The sequence below is a fragment of the Nerophis ophidion genome, linkage group LG21, assembly GCF_033978795.1.
Source record: "Nerophis ophidion isolate RoL-2023_Sa linkage group LG21, RoL_Noph_v1.0, whole genome shotgun sequence".
Taxonomy (NCBI): Eukaryota; Metazoa; Chordata; class Actinopteri; order Syngnathiformes; family Syngnathidae; genus Nerophis; species Nerophis ophidion.
Genome location: NC_084631.1, coordinates 13037302 through 13064762, shown reverse-complemented (window position 1 = coordinate 13064762; position 27461 = coordinate 13037302). Strand labels below are relative to the sequence as shown.

At 37.5% G+C, this 27461-nt stretch overlaps 1 protein-coding gene across 2 annotated transcripts in view; it reads right to left on the bottom strand.

The window, feature by feature from the left end:
• Window positions 1-4117: 4117 nt before the first annotated feature.
• The window catches only part of LOC133539781 (phosphatidylinositol 4-phosphate 5-kinase type-1 alpha-like), a 90308-nt gene continuing 66964 nt past the window's right edge, over window positions 4118-27461 (bottom strand). For both annotated transcript variants that reach the window (XM_061881948.1, XM_061881947.1), the window contains 9 exons: window positions 17995-18230; window positions 17851-17934; window positions 17725-17773; window positions 17562-17646; window positions 17294-17464; window positions 17093-17219; window positions 16948-17010; window positions 16763-16862; window positions 4118-13569 (listed from right to left, as the gene is read on the bottom strand). In XM_061881948.1, coding sequence (XP_061737932.1) covers window positions 13567-13569; window positions 16763-16862; window positions 16948-17010; window positions 17093-17219; window positions 17294-17464; window positions 17562-17646; window positions 17725-17773; window positions 17851-17934; window positions 17995-18230 — 918 coding nt within the window. In that variant the 3' untranslated portion in view covers window positions 4118-13566. The remainder of the gene's footprint in view (window positions 13570-16762; window positions 16863-16947; window positions 17011-17092; window positions 17220-17293; window positions 17465-17561; window positions 17647-17724; window positions 17774-17850; window positions 17935-17994; window positions 18231-27461) is intronic.

The following is a 27461-nucleotide window of genomic DNA, read 5'->3' as shown; positions in this document are numbered from 1 at the left end:
ATCATCCCGTACATTAAAACAGATATCAGAACGTACAAACCCCTCCTCCGTGTCCCTTCTGAATACCGTGTAATTGACAATTTGTATCTCAGAGTTCTAAATATAACTATCAAGTCTGGTCTCGAAAAAGGACAGAATTCCCACCTTACCATTTCCAAAGATCAGTCTGAGTTCTTCAGTTTTACGGACAAGACCGCTTACATTCAAGTGGATTATATGCAGGCTTCTTACAAAGAAAATGTTTTCCATGTCTTGTGACAACAATGTTTCTTTTCCAACGGTTGCGTGGTTGGGTGAAGAAATTACACTGGTGTTCGTGTTGTCGTCCCTGTAGTGGCTCGTCATAGCCGGCGAGGACATTGTTGTTGTGTGGAGTCTCCATGACGATGGCGTCCATCTGGTTCTCATTTCGTTAGCCTGCAGCCTGTTGCAAGATGCAGCCAGGGCAGCGTCCCTGGGTTGTACCATGGCGATGGTGTAATGTGCTGTAACACGTGGCTTGGCATTGTCTTGCTGAAATAAGCAGGGGCGTCTTTTGATTGATTGAAACTTTTATTAGTAGATTGCACAGTTCAGTACATATTCTGTACAATTGACCACTAAATGGTAACACCCGGATAAGTTTTTCAACTTGTTTGAGTCGGGGTCTACGTAAATCAATTCATGATAACGTTGCTTGGATGACAACATATGTTGCTCCAAAACCTTTATGTCCCTTTCTGCATTAATGGTGCTTTCACAGATGTGTGAGTTACCCATGCCTTGGGCACTAATACACCCCCATTCCATCACAGATGCTGGCTATTGAATTTTTGCGTCCTGAACAATCCAGATGGTTGTTTTCCTCTTCCAGATGACACAACGTCCACAGTTTCCAAAAACAATTTGAAATTTGGGTTGGTCAGACCATTTTTACACTTTACATCAGTCCATCTTAGATGAGCTTGGCCCAGCGAAGACTGCGGCGTTTCTGGGTGTTGCTGATAAATGGCTTTCGCTTTGCATAGTAGAGTTTTAATTTGCACTTACAGATGTAGCGACCAACTGCATTTAGTGACAGTGGTTTTCTGAAGTGTTCCTGAGTCCATGTGGCGATATCCTTTACACACCGTTGACGATTTTTGATGCAATACCGCCTGAGGGATAGAAGGTCACAGGCATTCAATGTCGTTTTTTAGCCTTGCTGCTTACGTGCAGTGATTTCTCCAGATTCTCTGACCCTTTTGATGATATTACAGACCTTAGATCAGGGGTCACCAACGCGGTGCCCGCGGGCACCAGGCAGCTCGTAAGGACCAGATGAGTAGCCCGCTGGGCTGTTCTAAAAATAGCTCAAATAGAAGCACTTACTTTTATTTATGTACTAGCAAGCTGGTCTCGTTTTGCTCAACATTCTTAATTCTGAGAGAGACAAAACTCAAATAGAATTTGAAAATCCAAGAAAATATTTTAAACACTTGGGCTTCACTTGTTTAAATAAATTAATTTATTTTTTTACTTTGCTTCTTATAACTTTCAGAAAGACGATTCTAGAGAAAAAATATAACTTTAGAAATGATTTTAGGATTTTTAAACACATATACCTTTTTACCTTTTAAATTACTTCCTCTTCTTTCCTGACAATTTATATCAATGTTCAAGTAAATGTATTGTTTTTAATGTAAAGAATAATAAATACATTTTAATTTAATTCTTCATTTTAGCTTCTGTTTTTTCGACAAAGAATATTTGTGAAATATTTCTTCAAATTTATTAAGATTCAATTTCAAAATAAAAATTCTGGCAAGTCTAGAACATCTTTAAAATTAAATTTAAATCTTATTTCAAAGTCTTTTGAATTTCTTTTTAAAATTTTGTAGTGGAAAATCTAGAAGAAATAATGATTTGTCTTTGTTAGAAATATAGCTTCGTCCAATTTGTTACATATTCTAACAAAGTGCAGATTGGATTTTAACCTATTTAAAACAAGCCATCAAAATTCTAAAATTAATCTTAATCAGGAACAATTACTAATGATGTTCCATAAATTATTTTTTGAATTTTTTCAAGCTAGTTTTTCTCTTCTTTTTTTTCGGGTGAATTTTGAATTTTAAAGAGTCGAAATTGAAGATAAACTATGTTTCAAAATTTAATTTTCATTTTTTTCCTGTTTTCCCCTCTTTTAAACCGTTCAATTAAGTGTTTTTTTCATCATTTATTCTCTACAAAAAACCTTCCTTAAAAGGAAAAAAAATGTACGACGGAATGACAGAGAGAAATACCCTTATATATATATATATATATATATATGTATATATATATATATAGATACATATATATATATACATATATACATACATATATATATATACATATATACATACATACATATATATACATATATATATATATATATATACATACATATATACATATATACATATATATACATACATATATATACATATATATACATACATATATATATATATATGCATACATATATATATATACACTTATATATACATACATACATATATATATACATTATATATATCAATCAATCAATCAATGTTTACTTATATATATATATATATATATATATATATATATATATATATATATATATATATATATATTAGTTATTAAAGATAAATTGAGCAAATTGGCTATTTCTGGCAATTTATTTAAGTGTGTATCAAACTGGTAGCCCTTCGCATTAATCAGTACCCAAGAAGTAGCTCTTGGTTTGAAAAAGGTTGCCTTAAGACGGTGAAATCCTTAAATTCCTTCTAATAGCTCATTGAGAAATGTTGTCCTTAAACTGTTGGGACAATTTGCTCACGCGTTTGTTCACAAAGTGGTGACCCTCGCCCCATCCTTGATTGTGAATGACTGAGCATTTCATGGAAGCTGCTTTTATACCCAATCATGACACCCACCTGTTCCCAATTAGCCTGCACACCTGTTGGATGTTCCAAATAAGGGTTTGATGAGCATTCCTCAACTTTCTCCCTCTTTGTTGTCACTTGTTCCAGCTTTTTTGAAACATGTTGCGGGCATGAAATTCCAAATGAGCCAATATTTGCAAAAAATAAAGTTTTACAGTTCGAACGTTACGTATTTTGTCTTTGCAGTTCTTTCAATTGAATATAGGTAGGAAAGAATTTGAAAATAATTGTATTCTGTTTTTATTTATGATTTACACAACGTGCCAATTTAGCTGGTTTTGTAAACTGCGGTCATTTATAGATGACATTATGGAGAAGCTGCTGATGGTGTGTTGACTGAGAAGCAGTTGGAAGAAGATACTGTAGGAGTCCACTCTCAAAGGTAAATGTTGAAAATCATTATTAGAATACAGTCTATAAAGCTACTGTAGTTGTTTGTAGTACATTCTATTGTGTTGTCTGTATACAATATGTACAATATAAACATTTTTATAAGGCATGTCACACGTCAAAATTGCGCTGTTTGGGTTGGATTTTTTTGGGGTTGTGGGTCAAGCACCAATTAAATAGGTTTTTCAATTCATACCCCGCCCAAATGCAGATAAGCTCCAGCAACCCCCCGCTACCCCAAAAAGGACAAGCGGTAAGAAATGGATGGATGGATGGACAAGTCGACTTGTCCAGGGTGTACCCCGCCTACCGCCCAAATGCAGCTGCGATAGGCTCCAGCACCCCCAGCAACCCCAAACGGGATAAGCGGTAGAAAATGGATGGATGGAATTCATACAAGCAGTTCTTGCCTGATGATATATAATAATATATCAGTATATATTATATACTGAATATAAAATATTTAAATATTACATATGTTATATTTTATATTGTTACTGTGGTACATTTTTAGTGTACTTTATACCTGCATTATCCTTTCCATCCTTTGTAACTGAGCCACTGCAATGAACAATTTCCCCGTGGATCAATAGTTTGTTTAAGTTGAAGTCCCAATCAAGAGTCTTCTACTGTAGCATAAGATGAATGGACAATACATTCCTTCGTAGCTCTGCACTTCTGTCAGCCATCTTGTTTGTGCACTTTGAACATTTAACAAACCAGTGTTGGCATTAATGACACAATACCGTCAAGGGGGAGGAAATGAGCTGATATTGATACAGATTCTGAGCACAAAGAAGATTTACAAAAGGTATTTAATCCTTAGAATGCATGAAAACATCACCACCACATTAAATGGAACATGGTAGGAGCGTACAGGCAACACATTTTGCATGAGAAGGCATTTCAGTGACTTCTATGTACACTATACACATTTTTTGTATACACATCTTGTAGAAATATAGTCATTGAATCAACCAGCAACAATCGGCTCATGTAAAACATTCATGTAGAAAAAAAGTGTGGGAGATTAACAACCCACCGTGGAGAGAATAGAATTCTATTTTATCGTATCACAATCTGAAACAAAACAAAAAAGTTGTCCTCTTCATGTATTGATAAAAGTTTCAGGAATCCTTCTACACAGTACAACATTTTCAATTCAAGCCTATAAATAAATATACTTCTACGTATAGTGAGCGCTGGCAGATTGTGGTTTATATTGCATTGGCTCTTAACAAAAATGTAGTGTCCAAACATGGAAGCACCATAGGAGGATGTGGTGTGGGTGCAGGAGAGAATGCATTCATAAATTAGATTAGGGTTAAAAAAACTAATAGTTGGGACTCAAAATGGGTCAAGGGTCAAACATCACATTTTTAAATTGGGCTGAAATAGGTTTGGGACACCATGCATTGCAGACAGAACTGTCAGTCAACGCAACACAAAATGGAACCAAAACATTTATAATTAAACGTAAACGAAATCCAACTTTTTCTACTCATTTTGGTCTTAACAGCAAGGACTAGACAAAAAACAGACCTACAAGCTACCACCAATGTAGTCAATCAAAGCCCTTTCAGGTTTTCGCAGGCGTTTTTGTGAGACTGGTGCCTGAATTCGTGTCAGCTTTTTCAAAAAGGTGTGCTAAAGATGTTGAGGCTTATTTTGTTTTCCAACAATATTGCATCGACTTGTAATCGTCATGCAAATGGTTCTTGTTTTTTAACCCTTGTGCAACCTTAGGATTGACTGTACACACTTAGGACCCACAGGGGACCCGTGCACAACAGTGTCATACATCAGCAAGAAATTAACCTTTAATTTTTATATTATTTGTATTGCTTTTCAGTGGTTTAATACAGATTAACTCATTTACGCTCAACAAAACTCTGATAATTATGCACATGGTTTTCTGGGGCTATCTGTCGGTTAAAGGGCACAATTACATCATTTTTATCTTTTTGTTTTCATTGGCTAGAATGAGATTCATTCGGGTTTCATGGCAAAAGTACAATAATATACCATGATTGCAGTCTTAAACAGTTACAATAGGGGTATAATGAGGGATTAAAGATGCCATATGTAAAATAACGTTTTTTTAATCTATTGGTACCTGCTGTGTATAAGTCCAAGAAATGTGAAATCAAACCGTGTAGGCATTCCGGAGATTTCTATCAAACAATCTCACCTGCCTTTATACTTCTACAAACTGATCTGTTTTCCCCACTGGTGACATCAGCGGATTATCCATGTACAGTATGGTAATGTTATACCCGAGAAGCTTTGTGGTCACTAAGCTCCCTCATTTTCTCTATTCCCTTGTTGAGGGGGAGACTGGCTTATACATGCACATGCAACCTCCGCTGTTGCAGTTTTTAATACAAAATAACGTACAATTCTCATTTATATCTGTCAGTATATGGAAGCGCTGAAGAATACAACAATGACGTGTAAAAGACGCAGTTGAAGTGGAGCCACATAAATAAGACCGCCAACAAAACTGCGCATCCCGAGGAGATGGTCAGAAAGCGGCATGAATATGGTCTGTAAAACATCTTCTATGCAAAATTTTAACCAAAAACCCATCATTACATGTTATGTAGCCCGCGAGGAAGTATTTTACATGTAGAAAACAAATCATATCATGACTGCTTTGAGAAAGAGTGTGCATAATTTGTTTATATCTTTTACTACAATGTTACAATCCCAAAAAATTATACAATAATGATATAAATTGGTGAAAAACTCCCTGGGATAATTTCGGACCGCCAACCTTTAAACTAAACATATTAAATGAACATTTTGGACATTTTGGGCCGTAGGTGTGCACAAGGGTTAAATCACAAAGAATCTTTGACACCATGTGGTTATATTTTGACAGGTTTTTTTTTTACGTCCCGGAGTGTTGTTGACTAGACCATTGAGGTTGTGCTTAATGTAACGGATGCCAGCTAGCTTAGCTGTGGGCTAGAATAGTTAGACCAAGGCTACTCAACTAAATAGTTTTGGGGGGCAAATTTCCAGAAAGCTATGGACTAGGGGGCCAAATGTGAAAGTTTGACTTCAACAAATAGGTAGTTCTAAATCAAAACACAAGCAATTAGTTTAAACTGGTCCAAGATCTTCTATACAACAGTAGCACTTTGTTATTTTTAAAGACCTACAGTACAGGCCAAAAGTTTGGACACACCTTCTCATTCATTTCTTTATTTTCATGACTATTTTCATTGTAGATTGTCACTGAAGGCATCAAAACTATGAATGTAACACATGTGGAGTCATGTACTTAACAAAAAAAGTGAAAAAAAATAGCCACGTTTTGCTCAAATTACTTTTTTGCACACTTTTGGCATTCTCTCGATGAGCTTCAGGAGGTAGTCACCTAAAATGGTTTTCACTACACGGGTGTGCTTTAAGCTCATTGAGAGAATACCAAGTGTGTGCAAAGCAGTAATCAGAGCAAAGGGTGGCTATTTTGAAGAAACTAGAATATAAAACATGTTTTTAGTTATTTCACCGTTTGTGAAGTACATAACTCCACGTGTTCATCCATAGTTTTGATGCCTTCAGTGACAATCTACAATGTGAATAGTCATGAAAATAAAAAAAACACATTGAATGAGAAGGTGTGTCCAAACTTTTGGCCTCTACTTTACGTACCTTAGAATAGCTTTAGTCACCGATCAGCTTTTGTTTTTCGTAATCTGCGGCAAAAAGGTTACTTTCTCGCAAGTTTTGAACTGAACTCAAAGGCCAGTCTGGTGCCAGTCAAGTAGCTAGTTAGAGAGTTAACGTGCACGTCTAAGCACTGCTCAGGGACAAATTACATGGTCAAAAACGATGATTGTCCAATTCCCGCACATTTTAGCCAAAATTGCAACGCCGAGCATAATTTGTGGGGATTGGTTGAATTTGCGAGAAATGATAGCAACATCGCAAAATCCTGGAGTGTAAAATTATCTTGTACATTTTACAGGAGTGTGCTGATCAATATCTCATTTGACAGAATAAAAATAGTGAGTGTGTAGCTTCTGAGACTTACACTAAATAGCAAAACCAATCCAGTTTGAAAATGGATCCATAAAGGGATCCTATCCTTCTCATTTCAAGGTCTTTTAAAATGATCTTGGATCCCATGCAGGGGAGCACTATAGTAACTTTCTCCTAATATCAAGTGAATCTGCATTCTTCTCCTTTAGGCCAACATTCTCGGATATAGCAGCCTGCTCCTAGACCACGTCTACATTGCTGCGGTTAATCATGGGTGGAACCAAATATCTCAGCTGTCACTGACTAAGAGCTTGACCAGTTAGTAGGTAACACGTTCAGAGGGCGTACAGCCCACCTCCACCAACTTTGGATCAACGTTTAACGTCGCAATAAGAATTTTTGATTAGTTCCAACTGCAATGACACTCCTCGTCTCTCGCTAATTACCATGGTTTTCTAAATACGCTAACATTACATCACGCACTCAACCCTGAGGAGGAGCCATAAAAGCAGGGAGGTTTAAAGTGCGGCCGAGTGGCCTTTTGTTTTTTTTGGACCGCAGCACACTGAAGAAATAAAATTAATCAAAACAAAACATTTAAGAATGGAGCAAAAGGCATATTGTAATGAGAACCAGCTGAAATGATACACACATAATACACACCATTAATAGCACAACAATAAAAAACATTTTATCTGTAAGTACACATGACTTCTTTTTAGCCTTTATACAAATCGTGAAACATATTTTTGTCTTAGTGTATTCATGAATAAAAGTCACACACACTACTTTGAGCTGCAGAGACACGCCCTCCTCAACTTGCTAATGTTTTTTGCAAACGGTAAACAATTGGATCAATATTAGGAATCCGGTGTAAAAACGGCCCTTTCTGTACAAAACAGCTTTTCATTAAGTAGCAAGTGTCAAAATATTCCCATTGGTTTAGAAACAATTCTTACATCCCAGAAAACAATTTGCGGCTGTATTTGGATGAATCCGCGACAAACAGTACTGAATCAACTACAGATGCGCTGTCATACACATACTTACTAAAGTTGTGATGTGAAAATTTTGTAAGACCATGTGAAGTTCTCTTAACCGACCGTTGCCGATATTCGGGAGTGCCATACAAACAAAAGCAAAGATAAGCTTAAAGGGGAACTGCAGCTTTTTGGGGGGAATTTTACTTATCATTCACAATCCCTATGTAAGACGAGACCGATGTCCCACTGGGTGTGAGTTTTCCTTGCCCTTATGTGGGCCTACCGAGGATGTCGTGGTGGTTTGTGCAGCCCTTTGAGACACTAGTGATTTAGGGCTATATAAGTAAACATTGATTGATTGATTGATTGACTTTGATGCATTATAATTTGTAAGAAAACACCAAGTGCGAGGTTGATCACAATGCAGCTAACGGAGTAATATCATGTGTCCAAGCCCTCTGAAAAAACATACAAAAACCGACAACAACACTCCATTTACATCTCGTGACCTGAACATTAACCAAGTATTAGCGATATTGTATTATAAGCGCCACCGCTGAGGACCTACTTTTTGCAACGCTGGGATCACAGAGAGGTAACTAGCTTGTGACACTATTGGCAGACTGAACCGGTGAGCTTTTGCATCACCTCCGAGTTAGTAGTAGTTAATTTAGATATTATAAATCATGCCTTTTACTTGTATAGTAGAAGGTTGGGATCATAAACTGAAAAGTTAATCAACTTTGACATTCAAAGAGGACAAGAAATACATGAAAATATGTGTTGTTTTTTTTTTAAATGTCCTTTTACCGACGTGGGGATTATGATTAATTCTTCATCTAGACAAAAATATATAAACATCCCATCAGTCAGCATCAGAAAGAGCAGACATTGTACACTAAGTGCTTGTTTTATGTCCGTAGTTTGTATTTCTAGTTTAGCAAATATGCTACTTCCTGGATCTAATTACCACTCAGCTTCTAAGACCTCTTGTTCATCCTCTGTATATTTGAGCTGAAAAATATTTAAGTTTCTGATCATCATTTGTCCCAAAGTAGCTGATCTGGGCGCTCATGAAGTCTGCCATGATCAGTAGTAGTTGTTGTTAAAGGAAATAGTGAACTTTCTGATGCATCTGTGAAATAATATGCTGCCGTATGTTTAAAATGACCAAAATATGTAAATATTACATGTTATTATAGATTTGCCTGTTACTACATTATCTAATCAGTTTCATATCAATTAATGGATGTTATTAGAGCGCTTTATAGGCACAAGAGAGCAAATCCCATTACCTCCATTGCTAGCTCACTTTTGCCAGTGTTTATTTACAAGTTAGAATGCATTAAAAAAAGAGAAACATACATGTTCTGTACTTACATAAGGATTGTAAATGATAGGCATAATTCCAAAAAAGTGCAGTTTCTTTCTAAAATACAGCAACCTCATGACATGGTATTTTCACATCATTTTTAAACAGGTAGTGTACAGACGTCTGAAAAGTTGCAAATGTCGAATACAGCCAATGTTAAATATATCCTGAACTACTGTGAGCCTTTTGCAAAACTCTTCCTCTCTTTGGTGCAGTGACTGACTTGAAAAACAAAATGTGCATTGAACGGGATATTTTTTTGTTTAGTTTCAGTCCATAAAGTTCCCTGCTGCAAAGACCACATGTAGTTAAAATTACAGCAGATGAGATAAAGTCACAAATTGTACAGTGAGCGTATGTGAAATCTTTCACTGCTGTAAATTTAAAAATAAAAATAAAAAGGCCAGCTCCAAGTGTTATTTAGTGCTCTGAAATAGTAACAGCATGAATGCAAAAGCATATAAAGAAGACTACATAAAATAAATGAGAACCAAAACTACTTATACACATAATTTTTAGTAGTTGGTCCAGGAGTGGACGCAGGTGCCATCATTTCTGTAACCAGCAGAAATGAGCAACATTAGATTGAGTCTATCAGTCATCTGTTGCCTTATAGCTGTGATTCCCAACCACGTTAAGTGTATTGTGCCACGATTAATGATCCAATTTCACTTAATTGGTCTGAAAATTGTTACTTACTACAAATAGTGTATCATGGTCAATGGCAGTGATGTATGGTGACAGGCAGAACAATTCAATGCTCTTCCACTAGATGGCAGAAGTTACATAATTAAAATAATCATGTCTGACACTGTTTTTTGGTGGTTTGCTGCAAGATTTTTTTTTAACTGATAAAAATATGTGCCATAGAATAATAAGGGTTGGGAAACACAGCATTGAAAGACCAGTGTGGAGGATTTGAATGTAATGTTGCAATCAACAGAGTGAGCAGACTATTCATCACACAGAACTCCTTGCAAAGGATTTCCAAATTAAAATTGCATTTGTGAATATTCCAAATTGCCCTCGTACATCATGACATTCTGATCCTTAAAAAAAGTACCCAAAGTACAAAGGAGTTTAAGCCACACTGAAAATGAAGGGAAAACTGCCTTATATGAGAATAAAGTCAGAATATTATGAGAGAAAAATTCTCAAGGATAGCCATTTTTCAAAAGTTTATAAAAATGGAAATACAATTAAGATTAACAAAACAATGTGGTGTGCAAAAAGCAATTTTGCAACAGTTATGTTTAGAGTGATTGAGGAAAAAGCCATAATTTTACATGAGTTAATTAATTACCATTAATCAGAATTTTACAAAAAAAAGTAAACATTGTACATACACAAAGCTGTAATCCAAATAAAAGTTGTGATGTTATGACAAAGTCGTAATTTTATGCATTAACATTTCAATTGGTAATTCCAAGCTTGTAATGTAATATTAGAATTAAGTTATTTAACGAGGAAAAATATTAGTGATTTGACAATGTAGTGAGTGGTAGCATTTTTAACAAGAATATAATCGTAACAATGGAAAAAGTTTCAATTTTACACAAATCTGTAATAGTAAAAAGTTGTGATTGTAGGATTGAAAAAGTTGTAATTTTGTGCATTAATTTTTTTGAGCATTTTAAGATAGCAATGTAATATGACAGTAAATTATATCAGTGTTTCTCAAACATAGGGCTGTGGTCTATCGTTGGGTCACTAGCACCCCCAAGAGGACCTCCAAAAATGATGTATTTCTCAACTTTGGTCCATATTGGCAGCAATGGCACTCAGGTGTAATACTTTTCCACCACTTGTGGCAGTAATGACAAAAAAACCAAAACAGAAGTGGCGAGCTTAATTCATAGAAGTTTCTTAAGCGCAAAAATGATGACTGAAGTGGTGAAGCTGTATTTTCGTTTGCATTTTAATTTGATTGAGTTTATTAAGAAACCTATCTATTAATTAAGTTAATAAAAACATAATTCTACGTAAGTTAATTTGTGAGTCCTTTCTTACGCAGTATATTTGTTTAATACTTATTTTTCTAATCAGCCTGACTCAAGCCTAAGTTTTATGTGTTAATGAATAATAATCCTGTTGGTTTAACACATGGTTTCATATCACTTGATAAGGTTGTAAACTGTAAGTAGGTTAGATATAAAGATTGACTATGACAAAAATCAAGACAGATTACTAATTCAGTGTTAATATTTGGGTGGGGCCCGGACCCCTCTGTAGTTGAAAAGTTGGGTCCCGAGATCAAAAAGGTTCCCTGCATCTCGCAATTGAGGGCATTTAGTGGATTACATAAAATAAAATGGTATAGGCCTGTTTTATACGGAATGTACACTTAAATAACTTCAGTTGTGATCTGGCCCTATATAGAATACAAAACACAATTATATTGATCTTTTTGGAGGGTTGTGGTGCTGTTGCAGGGATGCACCACGGCATTGATCAGTATGAACACTAATGTACTGTTTCTCAATTATGTTTCGTCAGGACTACCCTGGAGGACATAAATGTTTACACAAATCTTCTGAATTGAACTGCTATTGACAACCATATATTTCTGTACATATGCGGCTGATGACGACTTGTCCTTTCTCTGCTGCTGTTCTAACGTCATTGTGGGTTCCTGAGATAAGCAGTACGTACTTGTGTTGACTTGATTTAATTCCTAACTACTGTACACATACTTAATAAAGTATCAACACCTGATAAATAAATTACCTCTCACTAAAGAAAGTGGCTGCTAGTCTCCACTGTTTGTCTTCGCGTAGGAAATTTTGAGACTTTTTTTTTACTTGTAATATTCACACTTTATTGCCATACCATTTTGACTTGATTATTTTCAGTGTGGTTTTAACAGGAGTAAGGAGTTGTACAGTCTGCATTTAAATGTATTTCAAACCCAGGATAATGAGTCGCCGACGACGACATGCAGCTGATAGTCTGTAGTGATAAGGCATGCGTGTGTAAAAGAAAACGTCAGTTTAGGGGACGGTAACGCATAAATAGGGACAGACACGACAATATAAAATTGGTCGCAGCTGGAAATGGTTTGCTTAGTACTTCATCAGAGAGGAAAGCTGCCAACAGCTCTTCTCGCCATTCACATCAAACCTTTAGCACATATGGTCAAAATCATGAGAGGCGGAGACTTTCATCGCTTTCTTCTAGGTTAATAAGACACATTCTATGTGGAAACGTGTACATTCAGCAGTGGCGACGAGTAACCACACAGTTTGCAGCACCACGGTGGCGTAAAACCTGACTGCTTTGCTCAGGTTAGGGCCATCCCTCCACAACTTGAGAGCTAAAATGTGATTGCACTGACAGTGTTGATATGAAAACCTCCAATAACTAGAGAGTGGGGTGAGTACCAAGGGCGAGTTGATGTGCTGCAACAGGATGAAAAAATAAACAACTATGATCCCTCTCAGACGTACTGCTCTGTACCCACACAAAAAATAGTGACTCATTTTCATTGTAAAACACGATGTCCTCATTTGACTAATCTCCTGATGCACTGCTGCTTTTAGCAGACTACGAGTAAAAAAAAAACTATCAATAAAATAATAAAGGAATTGTGGTTCCAACTCAAATTCGTATAGTTCTGGGGGGAAAATGACTTTTGGGAAATGGATCTGTGTGAGCGCACACAGTGACAGTGTTGACGGCTGGGAAAGACTACATACACGCAAACACGGACGTGTTGTGGCCCATCATTGCTCGTCTTCGTCTCAACCGTCGCTGCTTCGTCGGGTGTGCGTCCATTGTGAGTTTAAATGGTAGTGCAGGGGGTCTCAGGTGGACGTGAAGGCTTTCGCTCTCCTTATCCTTACGTCTGCCTGCCTCATCTCTTCTAGGCACATATCCTCTTCACATATCACTTTGTTTTTTACTGCAAAAGATCAAAACAAAAATCAAGGTGACAAAACAAAATACTGTGCAAGTGTGGCTGTGGTTACGAGGAATATAAAGTCTAATACCGATGATGTCCGAATTATGAAACAAATGCAAATTTGTGAAGCCCTTTGAGGCACTTGTGATTGAGGGCTATAAAAGAAGAGATTTGGCGCAAAAACAGATTTATTTTTTTAAAATAATTTTTTGCGTGGAGCCTTTCATGAAACAGCCATCTTGTTGATGTGGGTTGCAATTGAAGTGTTCCAAAACAACCCAATTCAAAGTCCCAATTTGAAATAGTCAAATTTATTACAAAAATGGAATGTAGATAATTTTGTTAAAATTTTTTGCCAGCCTGGCTCTAACAATAAGTAAAACAGATAATTTTTTTCAGAAGAATGTTTATTCCATCCACCATAATTAATTTCATCCAAAAAACACATTTTTTGAGCGATCCATGTAGGACGTAGAACAGTCCTTCTCTGAGGGCGTGGTGTTGTTTCACTCATTTTTGTTTTGAAAGTTAAGTCTTTTATATATTGTGTTCCAGAGTGAATGTCATTGATTGATTTGAATGTATTATTAGTACTGAGTTTATTTAATTTCATTGTTTAGTTTATTGAACTGTATTTTTCAGTATCAAATGATTCAGTCTGTAAAATAATGTTTGTATTCTAAATGAGGATAGACCGCTCAGATTCATCAGGACAGCATCTCTTTTATGTGCCTTGTTGGTGAGGGCACCACACGCTCACGGACTTCATCAAATTACTGATACTTTAATTTAGTTATAATCACAGTAAAACAGACATAGCGCGAGCGAATACCGGCGCCAATATTAGATGAGGTCATCAAATTTCAGTCTGATGGAATTGTCTGGTTGTGCCACAGAGAGAGCATGGTTCTTGTCAGTTTTTGAAGTAAAACTGAATATTTAACAGTAAAATGCGAAAAAAGTGTTTTCTATTTTTTATTTTACCTATTGGTCGAGAAAGGTATAACTATTTTGACACTTGCAGCTCAAATCTGTTGGCAATTACATTTGTTTTTGCGCCTCATCTTAAGTTATATAATACGCAAAACGTGACCTGCTCAGTGGCCTTTTGGTTAGCGTGTCCGCCCTGTGCCTGAAATGTTGTGAGTTCAAACCGAGGCAGAGTCATATCAAGGACTATAAAAATGTGACCCATTGCCTCCCTGCTTTGCACTCAGCATCAAGGGTTTGAATTGGGAGTTAAATCACAAAAATTATTCCTGAGCGCGGCCACAGTTGCTGCTGCTCATTGCTCCCCTCACCTCCCAGGGGGTGAACATGGGAATGGGTCAAACGGAGAGGATAATTTCACCACACTTAGTGTGTGTGTGACTATCGTTGGGAATTTAAATTCTTAAAGACGTTCCTCCCAGGGGGTGAACATGGGAATGGGTCAAACGGAGAGGATAATTTCACCACACTTAGTGTGTGTGTGACTATCGTTGGGAATTTAAATTCTTAAAGACGTTCCAACAGTTATGTGTTGCATTTATGAGCACCAAATGTAAATAGAGCCATCACCTATAATGCTTGGTTTTGAAATACCAGGTTTTTATGAAATGAACAAAAAACCTAATTTCTTATGGACATGATACTACCTCTGACTTGACCTTATTTAGATGATCATTTATGCATTCCAATTACGGCCCGTTTTCTTGCCCCATCATTTTTATTTTGCTATGTTACTGCAAACCGCTCCCTTCACCATTAGTTTTATTTTGAATATTACAGAGAACCAGCGTCCTTTACAGTAGACATTTGAATTTGGTCTATTTATTTTGTCTTTTAGAAAGTAAACATAAGAACGAGTTTAAAAAGTAGATGTGTTTCTGTCAGGGGGGTTCATCTGTGGAACAGCTTGGATGATTCCTTAAAATGTTCCCGTTCCATTCACACATTTAAAAAACACTTTAAGACCAATGTCTCGACAAATACATCACTCTTGAATCAACACAGTAGTTAATACTATGATTGATGTTAATTACGAACTAAATGTGGGATATAAATAACAGTGGAAGTATAATTGTTTGTATATAGTATATAATTGGAACAAAGGTTTAACTAACACCTGTACAAGGATATTTCACATGTCTTTACTGTGTATAGATAGATAGATAGTACTTTATTGATTCTATCTATACACAGTAAAGACATGTGAAATATCATTGTCTTTATATAATTGAACAGTGTTTATGTTGTGTACAAGGTGTATTTATAATATATTGTGCAAAGGAAATGTAATATTCTTAGGAAGCTCATCTTGTATTTGACATTGTTTATAGCAGAGGTAGGGAACCTATGGCTCTAGAGCCAGATGTGGGTCTTTTGATGACTGCATCTGGCTCTCAGAAGAATCTTAGCTGACATTGCTTAACATGATAAGTAATAAATAATTCCGCTGGTATTCACAGTGTTAAAAATAACGTTCAAATTATAAAACATTCTCATGCATTTTAATCCAACCATTCGTTTTCTACCGCACCTGTTCAAGAAGTCCCATTAATGGTAAGAAGCATTTTATTTATTGTTGGTTAACTTTAGAATAACAATGTTATTAAAAGTAATAAGAGACTTATTATACTCTAAAATTGTTGGTCCTACTTAAAAATGCACGCATTTAGTTGTATTCAGTGTTAAAAAATATTATATGGCTCTCACAGAAATACATTTTGAAATATTTGGCTTTCATGGGTCTCTTAGCCAAAAAGGTTCCCGACCCCCTGGTTTATAGGTTTAGGTGCAATAAGTGTTCAACTTCAGCCTAATGTTTTAGAATGACATAAATTTTACAATTTAAAAAAAACAATACAGATCATTTTTAAACTTTCAATATTACAATTTAAAGCATTCATCGGCCAATAATATCGGCAGGCCGATATTATCGGACATCTGTAGTTAAAATGACAATGCAAGGATCAACCAATATGTTTACATTGGTTCAAGTTCCTCTGTTTAACAACAGCATGCTGTGTTTAGGAGTTTGTCGGCTAAAAAATGTTAACACTATTAAAAAAAAGCAATTTGTTGCGAGTTTTGAACTGAACTCAGGGTCCAGTATGGCTGGATTTGGCTCCCGGGCAGACAGATAAATAGCATGCCTTAAAGGTTCCACTGTATGATGTCAGGGTAGTATAAGGTGAGTGGGTGGACATACAAAATTGATGGTCGTCTCAGGGATGATGTCAGATAGCGAAACTATATCTTCACTTCCAGAAAGATTGGCTGAATTGTCTGCACTGCCTTCAACCTCGAAACTTGAACAGAAATAGTATGATCAATAAAAATAAAAAAAACAACTTCGCGGAAAACAAAGTCAAAGCTTGCGTTGCATGATGTTACCTGTGAAAAGCACCCTGGTCGTAGTCTGTGTTTGCAGATTTGTGCACCTCCACCCCCACAGACCTATAAGTCAATGCAGATGGTATTCAAAACCCTGATTGATAATAGGAGGCGCAAACAAGTCATTATTTTGGCGATGCTCTACCTTAGAGGAGGAGAGGAAGTAAATTCCAGACTGCCTACTGATGAGGTGGACAGGTTGGCCTCACATTCAGTTGCGTTGTCTTGCAGCAGCTTTGAGTTGGGAACCAGATCTGGTCTGCCTGGCAGGACTATTAAAAGCAAATGCTAAACCACGGCACTGAATCGTTGTAAATGCCATGTCTCTTGTCGCTTAAGGGCTTACCAGTGTCAGTCTCTGACTCTGTGCTTTTAAAATGGGGGTGGTAAACAAGTCTGGGGTCCATAGCCAACTGCCCTGTTGCGTGGGAGAGCGCAGTGGGAGCTCCCAGAGTGGGGACTCTCCTAAGTCCCCCTTGACCTCCACTACGGCTCTTCTTAGATGGGGAAAGCTTTACTACAGAGGACAGAGGATGTTCTATTTAAGAGCCCAGTATTTCCTGTGCCAATAAAGCAAAGACAATGTTAAAAGTAAAGCGCAGATGTGCACTTACATGGGATTTTCCTAAACACTGTGTTGCACATGAAATGCTGGAAGCGCTCTGCGTAAAAGCCGGGTCTGTGAACCGAAACCGTATCCTACAATACAAAAGGCAACAGAGCCATTAACACAATTTTTTCCAAGTGTTTTTAGGCCATTAAATGCACAGCTCTTACCCCATCATGCACCAGGGCCTTCCAGGAGTGCTCCAATCGCTTAGCGAATCTAAAAAGGGAGGAGGTAAAAGAAAAAAAGGTTACCAAAAACATGCATGAAAATAGATTTTCTCTTGCGATAGAAACCTGTATGACTGGAGGATGTCAATGATGCCAATGTAGATGAGTAACCTCTCTCCTTTTGCGTTACGAGCTGGAATGCCTCCCATGCTGTAAAATACAAGAAATGATTCAGAGTTCGCGGGTGTGGAGTTCAGCTAGGAGACTCACTGGTCTTCTGAATCCAAAGCTCCCTTTCCCCGAGCCTCCCCTTGGATGGACTCCATGGCTGTACAGTAAAGACTCTTCTGGGCTTGCGGCCGGCGCTGATCTGGGGTCACTGCTCCCTCCGACACCCCGCTGTCTACCGGATAGCCTCCAGCCCGTTCTCGTTCCCGGCTGGCCTGGTCCATGTTGTGAATACCCATCAGCAGACTGTAGTCCATGATTTTGAAACTCTGCAAGAGCTTTTTTAATAAACACAAAACAATAGACTTAGTTTTCAGGAATAATCTCAAATAATTCCCACTGTTTAAGTAAGAAATGATTTGAAACTGACCACTATCCAGCAACATGACACTCTTGCCTAGGAAAGCTGTGTACATGTTCGAAACCCCACAGCGTCACTCTTCAAAAAACAAAAACAAAAGCTGTTCTGCCACAGCACAATAACATATGCATGTTCGGCGCAAACAAAACGCTAACCGCATTTTTTGACATTTTGTCCCCTTCGATAGTTCACTGATACATTTAAAATCCATCTTTAAATACAAGTTATCGTTTTAGATACTATATGACTGGAATAATTCCTCGGACAATGTAAATCAAATGATCAATTTCAATTTATTGCAAATGTACAGAAAGTGGATCAAGTTTCTTGCCATTTAAAGGGATCGTTTGGGGCAACATTAAAAAGAAACTTCATTTTTTGTCAAATTTGGTCTATTACAAGACAAGCACACATATGTTTTTGTCTTTTGTGTACCCGGTATTTTAAATCCCCCCCCAAAAAATGAGGTGGTTAGTGTATCCAATGGTGGTCATCTATTCTGCTTATAAAGCCGTCTAAAAACATCCGAAAAAAACGACAACAATACTCCATTTAGGTGTTGTCACATGCGTATTATTCAAGTATTAGCGACTTTGTTAGTATAACAGTTAACGCTAAAGAACTATTTAGTAATATATTGCACATTGATCACGCGCTGTACTGTAAATTATGCAGCTATTGACATACTGTGCTGCTTTGTCGCCTCTGAGTTCATAAAAGTTTGTACTGGATTATAAATCATGCCTCTCGCTAGAAGAGTAGAAGGCTGAGGTCATGAGTTGGTCAATTTTGACGTTCAGCATATACCCGGAGACATGCCAAATATGCTTGTTTGCTCCCTGCATTTTTTACCTGAGAATTATGATGATCATATAATCAGGGAACACAAGTCTTCTGTTAGAATATGAAAACATACCCGTCAGTCGGCATCCCAGTGACAGCATATATTGTACAGTTAGTGATAGCTTTACTATGTTCAAAGTTTGTATTTCTTTTTCAACACTTAGCAATACTGCTACATGTTGATTAGAGTTTTACTATAGTTGGATCTGCTATCACTCAGATACTACAACTTGTAACTCATTCTCCTTATATTCAGGCTCAAAACTGATGTTCTGGATCATAATTTTCCACAAAGTAGTCTTTGTTGGCTCTAATGAAGTCTGCCATGATAAGTAGTTAGTTTTTCAGAAATAGTGAACCTTGTGATGCGTTTTTTGAAATCAGTGGGTCGGCGTAATGCTTAAAATCACCAAAATACGTAAATATTACATGTTAATATGAATGTATCTGTTAATTAGTTAGTTTAAGCATGTATATAAAATGTTGGAGGTTTTGGTATGTTTTTAGAGCACTTTATAGGCTAAATGAATAGAATCACCATTAGCTGAATTGTTAGCCACCTATTGCTAGCGTTTCTTTGTGATTAACACAGCATAAAAAAGAAAGACATGTGTTATTGTCTCACCTAAGGATTGCGAATGACAAGCAATATACAAAAAAGTGCAAGTATATTCTATTGTAACAACATGACTGCAAATTGGTATTGATTCTGTGAGACTGCTTTTATGTATGTGCACTTGTGCATGTATTTGAACCCCTAAAAATGTTTGAAAAAATAAAAAAAATAAAAGCCCCCTTTCTGCTCACCACTAACCTCGCACAGCAGGGTAGCAGTATGCAACACATGGCGGAATGGAAATCATCTTTCAGTTGGCCCAAAACATTACTTAAGAAAAATAAAATGTGTTTACACGCAGGCACGCACGCACACAAGTATATATACATATATAAACATACAAATATAGTAAGGCTGCGAATCTTTGGGTGTCCCACGATTCGATTCAATATCGATTCTTAGGGTCGTGATTCGATAATATATCGATTTTTTCGATTCAACGCGATTCTTGATTCAAAAACGATATTTTTCCGATTCAAAACGATTCTGTATTCATTCAATACATAGGATTTCAGCAGGATCTACCCCAGTCTGCTGACATGCTAGCAGAGTAGTAGATTTAAAAAAAAAAAGCTTTTATAATTATAAAGGACAATCTTTTATCAACTGATTGCAATAATGTAAATTTGTTTTAACTATTAAACGAAAAAAATATATACTTTTTTTATCTTTGTGAAAACATTGGACACAGTGTGTTGTCAAGCTTATGAGATGCAATGCAAGTGTAAGCCACTGTGACACTATTGTTCTTATTTTTATTTTTTATAAATGTCAAATGATAATGACAATGAGGGATTTTTAATCACTGCTATGCTGAAATTATAACTAATATTGATACTGTTGTTGATAATATACATTTTTGTTTCACTACTTTTGGTTTGTTCTGTGTCATGTTTGTGTCTCCTCTCAATTGCTCTGTTTATTGCAGTTCTGAGTGTTGCTGGGTCAGGTTTGGTTTTGGAATTGGATTGCATTGTTATGGTATTGCTGTGTAGTGGTATGTTGGATTGATTAAAAAAAAAAAAAAATTGGGCTGTTTTTCTGCTAAGGGGACAGGACGATTGATCCGTGTTAAGGAAAGAATGAATGGGGCCATGTATCGTGAGATTTTGAGCCGAAACCTCCTTCCATCAGTGAGAGCTTTGAATGGTGGACCAAATACTTATTTTCAACCATAATTTACAAATAAATTCTTTAAAATTCTTACAATGTGAATTCCTGGATTTTTTCCCCCCACATTCTGTTTATCACAGTGAAGTGTACCTATGATGAAAATTACAGAACTCTGTCATTATGTATATATATATATATATATATATATATATATATATATATATACACACACACACACACACACACACACACACACACACACTCACGTGTATATACAGTGAAGAAAATTTTACTTGCCCCTAAAGCTGACCAACACGCCGGACTGTAGTCAGTTGGAAGCGTGTCTTAATGAAATTAAACAATGGATGTCCGCTAACTTTTTGCAACTTAATGCCAAAAAAACGGAAATGCTGATTATCGGTCCTGCTAGACACCGACCTCTATTTAATAATACAACTTTAACATTTGACAACCAAATAATAAAACAAGGTGACTCCGTAAAAAATCTGGGTATTATCTTCGACCCAACTCTCTCCTTTGAGTCACACATTAAAAGCGTTACTAAAACGGCCTTCTTTCATCTCCGTAATATCGCTAAAATTCGCTCCATTTTGTCCACTAAAGACGCCGAGATCATTATCCATGCGTTTGTTACGTCTCGTCTCGATTACTGTAACGTATTATTTTCGGGTCTCCCAATGTCTAGCATTAAAAGATTACAGTTGGTACAAAATGCGGCTGCTAGACTTTTGACAAGAACAAGAAAGTTTGATCATATTACGCCTGTACTGGCTCACCTGCACTGGCTTCCTGTGCACTTAAGATGTGACTTTAAGGTTTTACTACTTACGTATAAAATACTACACGGTCTAGCTCCATCCTATCTTGCCGATTGTATTGTACCATATGTCCCGGCAAGAAATCTGCGTTCAAAAGACTCCGGCTTATTAGTGATTCCTAGAGCTCAAAAAAAGTCTGCGGGCTATAGAGCGTTTTCCGTTCGGGCTCCAGTACTCTGGAATGCCCTCCCGGTAACAGTTCGAGATGCTACCTCAGTAGAAGCATTTAAGTCTCATCTTAAAACTCATCTGTATACTCTAGCCTTTAAATAGACCTCCTTTTTAGACCAGTTGATCTGCCGCTTCTTTTCTTTCTCCTATGTCCCCCCCTCCCTTGTGGAGGGGGTCCGGTCCGATGACCATGGATGAAGTACTGACTGTCCAGAGTCGAGACCCAGGATGGACCGCTCGTCGGGACCCAGGATGGACCGCTCGCCTGTATCGGTTGGGGACATCTCTACGCTGCTGATCCGCTTGAGATGGTTTCCTGTGGACGGGACTCTCACTGCTGTCTTGGAGCCACTATGGATTGAACTTTCACAGTATCATGTTAGACCCGCTCGACATCCATTGCTTTCGGTCCCCTAGAGGGGGGGGGTTGCCCACATCTGAGGTCCTCTCCAAGGTTTCTCATAGTCAGCATTGTCGCTGGCGTCCCACTGAATGTGAATTCTCCCTGCCCACTGGGTGTGAGTTTTCCTTGCCCTTTTGTGGGTTCTTCCGAGGATGTTGTAGTCGTAATGATTTGTGCAGTCCTTTGAGACATTTGTGATTTGGGGCTATATAAATAAACATTGATTGATTGATTGATTGAAGAAAATAAGTATTTGAACACCCTGCTATTTTGCAAGTTCTCCCACTTAGAAATCATGGAGGGGTCTGAAATTTTCACGGTAGGTGCATGTCCACTGTACGTGATATAACTTAAAAAAAAAAATCCAGAAATGACAATCTATGATTTTTTAACAATTTATTCGTGTGATAAAGCTGAAAATAAGTATTTGAACACCAACATTAATATTTGGTAGAATAGCCTTTGTTGTCAAACATTTCCTGTAGTTCGTCACCAGGTTTGCACAGACTGCAGGAGGGATTTTGGCCCACTCCACATAGATCTTCTCTTGTTCAGTCAGGTTTCTGGTCTGTCGCTGAGTAACACAGACTTTCAGCTCCCTCCAAAGATTTTCAATTGGATTTAGGTCTGGAGATGGCTAGGCTACTCCGGAACCTTGATATGGTACTAATGAAGCCACTTCTTGGTTTTCCTGGCTGTGTGCTGTGGGTCATTGTCATGTTGGAAGATCTAGCCATGACTCATCTTCAATGATCTGACTGAGGGAAGGAGGTTTTTGGCCAAAATCTCACAATACCTGGCTGCAGTCATCCTCTCCTTAATACAGTACAGTCGTCCTGTCCCATGAGCAGAATAACACCCCCAAGGCATGATGCTACACTTCCATGCTTCACAGTAGGAATGGTGTTCTTGGGATGGTACGCATCACTCTTCTTCCTCCAAACACGCATAGTGGAATTATGACAAAAAAGGTAAATTTTTGTCTCATCTGTCCACAAAACTTTCTCCCATGACTCCTTTGGATCATCCAAACGGTCATTGGCAAACTTAAGAAAGACGGGCCTTAACATGTGCTGGTTTAAGCAGGGGAACCTTCCGTGCCATGCATGATTTCAAACCATGACGTCTTAGTGTATTATAAACAGTGACCATGGAAACAGTGGTCCCAGCTCTTTTCAGGTCATCGATTAAGTCCTGCCTTGTAGTCTTGAGCTGTTTCCTCACCTTTCTTAGCGTCATTGAGACCCCACGAGGTGATATCTTGCATGGGGCTCCACTCCGATTGAGATTGACCATCATGTTTAGCTAGTGATTAGTCCAACAGTGGACCTTTTTTTACCAAGCTGATTGGCAATTTCTTTAGAGCCCTTTCCATCCTTGTGGAGTTGTAAAATTTTGTCTCGGGTGTCTTTGGACAGCTCTTTGCTCTTAGCCGAGCTGAATGTTTGGGTTTTACTGATTGTATGGGGTGGACAGGTGTCTTTATGCAGCTAACGACTTCACACAGGTGCATCTGATTCAGGATAATACAGTATAATTGAAGAGGACTTTTAAAGGCGGACTAACGGGTCTTTGAGGGTCAGAATTCTAGCTGACAGACAGGTGTTCAAATACTTATTTTCAGCTGTATCACATGAATAAATTGTTAAAGGGGAACATTATCACCAGACCTATGTAAGCGTCAATATATACCTTGATGTTACAGAAAAAACTATATTTGTTTTAACCGATTTCCGAAGTCTAAATGGGTGAATTTTGGCGAATTAAACGCCTTTCTATTTATCGCTCTTGGAGTGATGACGTCAGAAAGTGACGTCACATAGGTAATAAAGCCGCCATTTTCTCAAACACATTACAAACACTGGGTCTCAGCTCTGTTATTTTCTGTTTTTTCAACTATTTTCTGGAACCCTGGAGACATCATGCCTCGACGGTGTGTTGTCGGAGGGTGTAACAACACTAACAGGGAGGGATTCAAGTTGCACCACTGGCCCAAAGATGCGAAAGTGGCAAGAAATTGGACGAAATTTGTACAAAATACAAGGGGGTGGGGAAAGCCGACGAAATGGTCAGTCGTTTGTTCTGCACACTTTACCGACGAAAGCTATGCTACTATAGAGATGGCAAGATTGTTTGGATATCCTGCGACATTTAAAGCAAATGCATTTCCAACGATAAAGTCAAAGAAATCTGCCACCAGACCCCCATTGATTGTGCCGGAGTGTTTGCACATTTTACCGGCGGTGCTAAGGCAGACATGGCACAGAGATGTATGGATAACCTGCAGATGCATTTCCAACGATAAAGTCAACTAAATCACAAAGGTGAGTTTTGTTGATGTTGTTGACTTATGTGCTAATCAGACATATTTGGTCGCGGCATGACTGCCAGCTAATCGATGCTAACATGCTATTTAAGATAGCTGTATGTACATTTGAAACTATATTTACATCCAGCGTTTCCCTGACACCCACATTTAATGCCAAACAAACACTTACCAATCGACGGATTTAAGTTGATCCAGTGTCACAAGATGCGAAACTTCCGATCGTTGGTCTGCACATTTTACCGGCGATGCTAAGGCAAACATTGCCAAATAGCGTCAATAGCTATTCGCTCAATAGGTACAGTTTATTTTTCAATTTCATTTTCGCTATCTGCCTCCATACTCCAACCATCCATTTTAATACATGCGTAATCTGTTGAACCGCTTAAGCCGCTGAAATCAGAGTCTGAATCCGAGCTAATGTCGCTATATCTTGTTGTGCTTTCCGTATTGGCATCACTGGGTGATGTCACAGGAAAATGGACGGTGGCTTCACAGATAGCGACAATCAAGCACTTTAAAGCTTTTTTTAGGGATATTCCGGGATGGGTAAAATTTTGAAAAAAACTTCCAAAAATAAAATAAGCCACTGGGAACTGATTTTTATTGGTTTTAACCCTTCTGAAATTGTGATAATGTTTCCCTTTAAAAAATCATAGATTGTGATTTCTGGATTTTTCTTTTTAGGTTATCTCTCATACAGTGGACATGCACCTACAGTGAAAATTTCAGACTCCTCCATGATTTCTAAGTGGGAGAACTTGCAAAATAGCAGGGTGTTCAAATACTTATTTTCTTGACTGTATATATATATATATATACTGTATATATATTAGGGGTGTGGGAAAAAATCGATTCGAATACGAATCGAATCGTTTACGTTGTGCGATTAAGAATCGATTCTCATTTTTTAAAAATCGATTTTTTTATTTTTTTAAATCAATCCAACAAACCACTACACAGCAATACCATAACAATGCAATCCAATTCCAAAACCAAACCTGACCCAGTAACACTCAGAACTGCAATATACAGAGCAATTGAGAGGAGACAAACACGACAGAGAACAAAGCAAAAGTAATTAACCAAAAATGAATATTATCAACAACAGTATCAATATTAATTATAATTTCAACATAGCAGTGATTAAAAATCCCTCATTGTCATTATCATTAGACATTTATAAAAATAATAAAAAAGAGCAATAGTGTCACAGTGGCTTACACTTGCATCGCATCTCATAAGCTTGACAACACACTGTTTCCAATATTTTCACAAAGATAAAATAAGTCATATTTTTGGTTCGTTTAATAGTTGAAACAAATTTACATTATTGCAATCAGTTGATAAAACATTGTCCTTTACAATTATAAAAGCTTTTTTAAAAAAAAATCTACTACTCTGCTAGCATGTGTGCAGACTGGGGTAGATCCTGCTAAAATCCTATGTATTGAATGAATACAGAATCGTTTTGAATCGGAAAAATATCGTTTTTGAATCGAGAATCGAAAAAAATCGATAAATTATCTAATTGTGACCCCAAGAATCGATATTGAATCGAATCGTGGGACACCCAAAGATTTGCAGCCCTACTATATTTGTATGTTTATATATGTATATATACTTGTGTGTGTGTGTGTGTGTGTGTGTGTGTGTGTGTGTGTGTGTGTGTGTGTGTGTGTGTGTGTGTGTGTGTGTGTGGACAGACAACATTCACAAACTCGGGCCAATTTAGTGTTGCCAATCAACCAATCCCCAGGTGCATGTCTTTGGAAGTGGGAGGAAGCCGGAGTACCCGGAGGGAAACCACGCAGTTACGGGGAAGACATGCAAACTCCACACAGAAAGATGCCGAGCCCGGGATTGAACCCAGGACTACTCAGGACCTTCGTATTGTGAAGCAGACGCACAATATACAATATGCAAAATAGCAGGGTGTTCAAATACTTATTTTCTTGACTGAATATATATGTGTGTGTGTGATATCATGTCCTTGTCTCTGATATACATATATATCAGAATCAGATATACTTTTTTAATATATTACACATTCATAATATACGCGCACACGCACGCACACACACGCGCACGCACACGCACACACACACACACACACACAGGACGATAAAAAAACAATACGCCAAAATCAATGCGCATTTATTCAGTTCTAAAATATTCTAACAGACAGACAGACACACAGACAGATCCCCAGCCCTAACTGTGTGAGAATTTTTTTAGTGGGCATACGTTAAAGACTAAGTTGCCAGCAAATATCGATGACATGAAAGCTTGAATAACAGCAGCAATCAACACGGTGGATCGCGACATCCTGGGGCGCGTTTGGGAGGCATTCTAAAATAGTCTTGATGTTGTCCGTGCTGCCGGTGGTGGCCATATTGAGCACTTGTAAAGCATGAAATAAATACTCAAAGTTATGTACAACACATGTTGAAGCTAGGTTTTTTTTTCATTGCTTAAGGCCAGCTACTTTTAAAGGCATAAGACACTCATGGCTCTCTATAAACACAATATGAAGCTACACAAACAGTGGCTACATAAAATAATTATTTTTTGAAACAAATAGATAATCAAACTTCTACATAGACAATAAATGGGACATAAAAAGCCGTCAAAACCCGTTTTAAGTCTAAATGTAAACTGTGACAGCCTCCTGACATTTACCATTCAAGGGGAAGGCATTTACATAGCTGTTGGTCGGGTTACCTGAGAGGATCCAAAGTGTGTGCTAATGTGTATCTTTTTTCACGCACGCAAGAAGAGGCAAAGTCATAGTGACTCAGCTAATTAACAAGACTATTGTAAATACATAGCCTGCC